This window comes from Pyricularia pennisetigena, chromosome 1, assembly GCF_004337985.1.
Source record: "Pyricularia pennisetigena strain Br36 chromosome 1, whole genome shotgun sequence".
In the NCBI taxonomy this organism is placed as follows: domain Eukaryota; kingdom Fungi; phylum Ascomycota; class Sordariomycetes; order Magnaporthales; family Pyriculariaceae; genus Pyricularia; species Pyricularia pennisetigena.
The window spans coordinates 2,471,377-2,477,505 of NC_043740.1; the positions used below are offsets into that span (position 1 = coordinate 2,471,377).

Here is a 6,129-nt window from a genome sequence, read left to right on the forward strand (position 1 = left end):
TTGACACCGAGATGAATGCAAGGACGCATACGCAATTTTATGTATTTCTTTTTTTTTTTAAAAAAAAAAAAATAATCAGCAAAAGCTTATCCCATATAGAGATGAACTTTCTGGGTCAGGAACAGAAGCATAACTTTGAGTTATGTCACTTCTGGTGCCATCATTTTGAGTCGCCGTCTGCAACCTTTGGGGACCGAGCGTTGCTGTCCAACATAGAATATATTCCACGTGCTTTCTTTCCCCGGGTTTCAGGCCTCCGTCTGAACGGCCTCGGTCTTGGTCTGAAAATGAGAAATAAAAAGAGAAAGAGAAAAAGCGGCGCTACTTTTTCATCAGTCCCGCTATACCCGCTGCGAGACCTGTTTCGAGTTGAATCCTACGACTGTAGCCTGACCTTTGTATTCGCCTTTATCTGGTGCGTAGAAGCACTGGGCTGCAGTAAAAGCACTGACGGTTCTTCAAAACAACCAGACTCGGACAATGCAGCCATGGTCACTTTGGACCGGACGAGAACAATGTTTGCCACGACGATGGCTTAGTGGTATGCTTGCATCAACCACAGAAAGATCAGCTTTTTATAAATGAACGACAGCCTTTCCTTGATGCTGTCATCCCTTTCGAATTCGTAATCAAGCAAACGCAATATATGAGATACCCATAAGTACAGCGAAACACCCACGCTCGTTATATTGACTTTGTCAATTTTGTTCCACACAAGCAAGAGAAAAAGCAACAATAAGAAAAAAAAAACAATTTCATAACCAAAAAAATGCGTTCCGTCAGCGCCATACTAGCCCTCGCCGTCACGGCCGCCCTGGCGGCGCCGGCGCCTAACCCCGCGAGCATGACGGAGCTCGACGCGGCGCTGCAGGCGCTCGAGGCCAACGCGCCCGCGGACGCGGACGCCATCGCGCACGGCGGCAACCTCGCCAGCAAGCGGCAGGACGACGTGGCGGCCGCGCTGGCCAGCCTGGCCGCCAACGACCCGGAGGACGCCGCGGCCGTGCAGGCCGCGCTCAAGAACGGCCAGGCCCCGCCGCCGACTCCTTCGCTGGTCAAGCGGCAGACGCCCGCCGAGATCCAGGCCGCGCTCGACGCCCTGCGGTCCAACGACCCGGCCGAGGCCGACGCCGCCCAGTCCGGCATCGCGGCCCTGAAGCCTGCCGCTCCCACGCCGGCCCCCGCCGCCGCCGCGAGGCTGGTCTCGCGGTCCCAGGACGACCTCGGCGCCGCGGTGCTGGGCCTCATGCAGTCCGACCCTGAGGAGGCGCACCAGCTGCTCGACGGCGATGCGCAGGTCGCGAGGCAGGGCCAGGATGGCTCGTCCGACCTGCCGCTCTCGCCGACTGACGAGGATGACTGGGAGGATAAGCCTGTTCCCCCGCCTGGCTTCTAAAGGGCCGGGGAGCTGCGTCGAGATGGTTGGTTCGCAGTAGACAGGACTCTGCTTCTCGAGCTGCTGTGCGGTTCGGGAATGCGTGGGGGGAATGACAGACTTGCGCGCTCAGGCCGCATAAACGATCCATTGCTATCTGGATCGGGAGCACATTTCGCATGTATATAGTTTATATGATGACTTGTATCGTACTTCACTGCTCCATGCCGTGACTATGTTTATAATGCCATGCATTGGCAACACACCTTCCAATTTCATCTGACTCTGGGAATAGTGTCACTGTACGTTGTTGAGCAACCTCCCTACCAGCAGTGTTTCGCAAGGCTAAAGAGACACATAGATTCGAGCGCATGCTCGCGAGCATTCTTGTTCAATGAAATTATGCGTACCTTGCTACTTCCGGCCAGTTGCTTTGTCAATGCTTGAACAACTGCCGTTCTTTGATGCTTGAACAGCGCTTTATCCTCGTCTTGACAATGCTTTTGGCATAGGTGATAGTTGCTTCAAGCGACCACTTCTCGGTTTCTGGATGATGTGCTACGAGTTGGCTTTGTGGATCCAATTCTCATATTAGGGCTTGTCTAATAAACAAACGCTGGATGCGATACTCATTCGTGCACCCGCTTGGGGGTCTACAAAAAAACATCCAAGTCTATCGATGCTACCAGCACACAGAAATTGCTACTGGGTCACTAAAGGGCAGGTGTGAATATTTCTGCTGGCTTCCGGCCCTCACAAAGATGACCCTGTCGTTTGCTTTGAGTATTGTAGCCCCCGGTTCTGGTATTGTAAGTTTGTACGTAGAACAATGTCTTTGTTTGTGCTTTGTCTGCGGAACGTGGTGTGTCCATAAAAATACCGACGAAACGCCCGTCTCCATGAGATGCTGATGATTGGTCATAGACCAACTAACCCCAGCAACTACAGGTAAGTTTGATAGGTATCGCTGGCTCAAGTCACGTCCGAGACGCAACAGTTCTGTTACAGAGTAACAGACAACCCCATCCACTTTGAAGAGGATGACCACCAACGCTCAAACAAAGTGGGCAATTCTTTTTCGGGATGAACCCTACAACAACGACTATCTATGGGTTAAGCGTCTGGGACAGGGTGCGTTTGCTCGAGCTGATCTGGTGAGGGCCATGAATGGCCGTCTGGAAGTAAGGAAGCTCCTTCACCAACCGGCGTTTGTCGACGCGCGCATGGATACTATCAAGGCCGAGATCTTGACCATGATCGACATCCGACAAGCATGTCCCAGCCCCGATCTGGCCCTCGCCAGGCTCAACTCTGCCGGCTTTACAAGCGGCATCAGTGATCAAGGGCGAAACAATGGCGACCGCAATGTGGGTTACTGGAAGTTTTATAACCTGGGGAGCTGTCTAGATCTCATGCAGCTCACAAGCAGATTGGATCTGTACATACCCAGCGCTTTCGCCGCTGGACTTGTGGCAGACTGTCTATTCGGTCTTGAGAATCTGCTCCACACCGGGAAAACGCACAACGACCTCTACCCGCGCAACATATTCCTGAACGCGAGGGACCTGAGCGGATGCAGCGTTGTTGAGGGAGTCATTGGTGATTTCGGGTTGTGCGCCACCTTGCCCCATCCCCCTCACATGCGTCGAGTCTGTGACATGAAGACTGACCTTCTCGCACTGAGCAAGTGTGTCAAATTCCTAGCAGAGAACCGCAGGCCGGCTTTGGAGATAGAGTTGATCCAGGTGAGCATGGAAGTAATCCAGCAGCCTTTATATCCACCAGACAGCCCGGAGAAGCAGCGAGACGAGTGTCGCTGGTGGAAGATACAGTCCATCCTCGACCTGTACGTCAGCCAGTGGACGAATCCTTCAACGACCATCTCGACGTTCATCGATGGCATCACGGCGTTTACCGAACTCAAGCAAGAAGCGTCAAGGGATTTCCGCACGGCCATCGAGTCGACGACGTTTGCCACCGTCCTCCAGGGCATCGCCGACGAGACCGTCGATGCAGTACCGACCTTGTTCGATTCGTTCGAAGACCTGCGTCGCGTTGCGGAGCAGGAGTTCAAGGGCGAGATGATTCAGACGGTGAAGATTTGTCCTCGCACCTTTGAGGTCTCTGCCGTGGGCGACAGGATTGTGGTCTTTGCAAACCGACAGCTCCTTTGAACCCTTAACTTTTAGAAAAAGAAATGAACCAAACAGGCATTCTCTCACTTTGGAACCATTTTGTTATTCAACTTTTACCTACCCTGAACCAGAAACCCCGCTTTCTATACGTTTTTATCACGAATCAAAACGAGCTGGTGGGGCCCCCTTAGATTGTAGACTGAGTAGTAGCTGTAATTACCGCGTCGAAAGGGCGACGACACGCGTCAAATTGGCATGGAGTCCATCTCCAATAAAGCGCACAGAGAGAAACAAGGACAGGCCTCAATAGATGCCATTGCTCTCCCAAATCAAGTATTTGAGACCCGCTCGCAATGCAAAACAAGTCTCGCAGAAAGCGCGTCCGTCAGAGTATCGACCAATTGCCTCCAGAAGGCAGCCGTGAGCTTCAACTGTACAAGACACTCCAGCTTCCAACCCGACTTTGGCCCCGCTACCTGACCCGCTGGAGTGACTGGTGTATGCATCATGGAGACTAACCAACGTTGTTCATCTCTACTCCCCATCGACTTGAATCTAGTTTCCAAGACAACACAGTGACATCGCCGCTACTCCGCCTTCCTGCTGAGCTTCGGCTGCGTATATACGAGCTCCTTCTCGACGTCGGACAGATCAGCATTGACTACCGAGTTTGGACTCCACATACCAAGGCGCGACCGGGCTTCTACTGTCGAACCTTGGCATCCGACGCCGATCCATGGGCCTCGCCACCGGCACACCACAGAGAAGTAGTCTGCTGGGATCCTGCCCTGCGTGGACATGACGCATCCGGGGGTCGTGGCGCCGGCAAAGTCGCCAAAACAGGTGCAACCTCGGGCGGCGTGACGTTGCTGTCGGGCGTGTGTCGGCAGCTGTACCACGAAACCGCCACCCTCCCCTTCCAGCTCAATACTTGGTCCTTCCACAGTCCGCGGCTGATGAACCGATACCTGAAGGAGCGGAGGATGACGCTGAAGCAGAGACGGGCCGTCAAGATCCTCATCGTCAAGGAGAAGCCGTCCAAGGCCGTAGAAAACATGTTTGGCTGCCTGCAGGTCGTCGCTTGGCGTGACGAGGCCAAAGTTCGACTGATCCGAGAGCGCTGTCAGTAGATGATTGTAGACCCAGGACTGCTGCGTATGCGCACGTGTTTAACACTCTGCAGGCCTGGACATGACATGCAAGCCGGCCGGCCGACGAGCAATGAGCAGAGGCAGCTAATAGCTGCACAGCTACGACGCGTTCACTTTGTTGACCAAGCAACGCATTGTGAAGACGGCCAGTCTCCCGCTTTCTTTAATGGAAGAACCAGACCTTCCTGCCGGCCCAGGGAATAGACCTGGTCTAGCGCAAGCCACGACCTGAACGGGACACATAATAACGAATTCCAGAGGAATTCAACGCACGTTTCTGCCAGGCCCGGCTGTCTTTTATGGCTGCAGCTCAAGAACAGCAACGGAACAAGCTCGGCAAGGATGCGACACATGCGTACGTTGCGACTTCCTCACGTATTTGTATGGAAGAGACTCGTCAGTCTGGTTAGGTATTGTTCAGTACCAACGCCAACGAAAGTAAAGAATTCATCTATATCAGTCCCCGGAAATCGAAACGAAAATCATGAGCACAAAGGACGCGCGTCATTTCCTCCAAGAAGCAATGCGTAAGGGATAGCAGACTCGCCTAGGCCATGCCCTGAACGGCGTTTCGTCCCTGCTCATAGCAATCACCATCAGCTGGTCACCCAAGCCTGGCTGTCATGGTTGACCTTTAAATCCCGTACAGCTAAGGATCTCTTCAAGGAAGCCGCCTCCTTTGCTCCAACGATCCCGATCCGATATAACAACTTGTCTCTCGCTTTTCGAGAGAGGAGACTAAGTCGGCGTGAGATCTAGAGCCAGGGGATCCTCAGACTGTGGCAACGGGATGTAGATGACGAATTCAAGAAGGGCTTTGGCCGTTGCTGGCAGTTGCTGGCCGTTGAGCACTTCTAACAGAACACGTTCAGGTACTTCTTGGCGCTTGCTCGTCCCTGTCGGTTGCCTAAAACTTTTCACTGATACGGTTGGGACAACCAGAGACTACAGGGACGGCCTGCCTTCCAAGGGTTTCCCTCAATAATCAACTATTTAAATCTCACAACTTTTATATGGCAGCCTACCTCGACATGTCGGGAGGAGACATGCTATAAGAAAATCCTGGTCTAGAGCGCCTTGACCAAATGTGTACACATGGTCATCAGCAGGCGTCAGGAGAAAACTGGGCGGACAATGTGGAGCGTTGCCCAGGAGAAAGGTCTTTATGAGCAAGACGATAATTAATCATCACAAGCATACCAAGCGTAGACATGATGACTAGCCTAGACTGGGATATGATAGGCAGCCAGTCGACAAACTTTCCTCCCCAAAGCGCACCACTTGTGCATCTGCCGTGTTCCCCAGGTTTTGATTACTCGTGCCAAGATGCCATTCAGCTGGCCGTGCGGGGGTGGAGATGGATGGACCGAGCAACTGGATAAGGTAGTAGGTACCGAGATCTTGTTGTCATACCATTGTTTCTGTCTAGACATCGAGGTTCGGTTAAAGTTTTTTTTTTTTTTTTTTT

The 6,129-nt window shown here is 52.9% G+C and overlaps 2 protein-coding genes across 2 annotated transcripts; both read left to right on the forward strand.

The window, feature by feature from the left end:
* Positions 1-769: 769 nt before the first annotated feature.
* PpBr36_07294 (uncharacterized protein) lies at positions 770-1,396 on the forward strand (the record flags this gene model as incomplete). Its single annotated transcript, XM_029894432.1, has 1 exon — positions 770-1,396. One exon carries the CDS (start codon positions 770-772, stop codon positions 1,394-1,396), a length of 627 nt encoding a protein of 208 aa, XP_029747896.1.
* A 740-nt stretch (positions 1,397-2,136) lies between these two features.
* On the forward strand, positions 2,137-4,640 carry PpBr36_07295 (uncharacterized protein; the record flags this gene model as incomplete). Its single annotated transcript, XM_029894433.1, has 3 exons — positions 2,137-2,184; positions 2,392-3,478; positions 4,087-4,640. 3 exons carry the CDS (start codon positions 2,137-2,139, stop codon positions 4,638-4,640), a joined length of 1,689 nt encoding a protein of 562 aa, XP_029747897.1.
* Between the last annotated feature and the right edge of the window lie 1,489 nt (positions 4,641-6,129).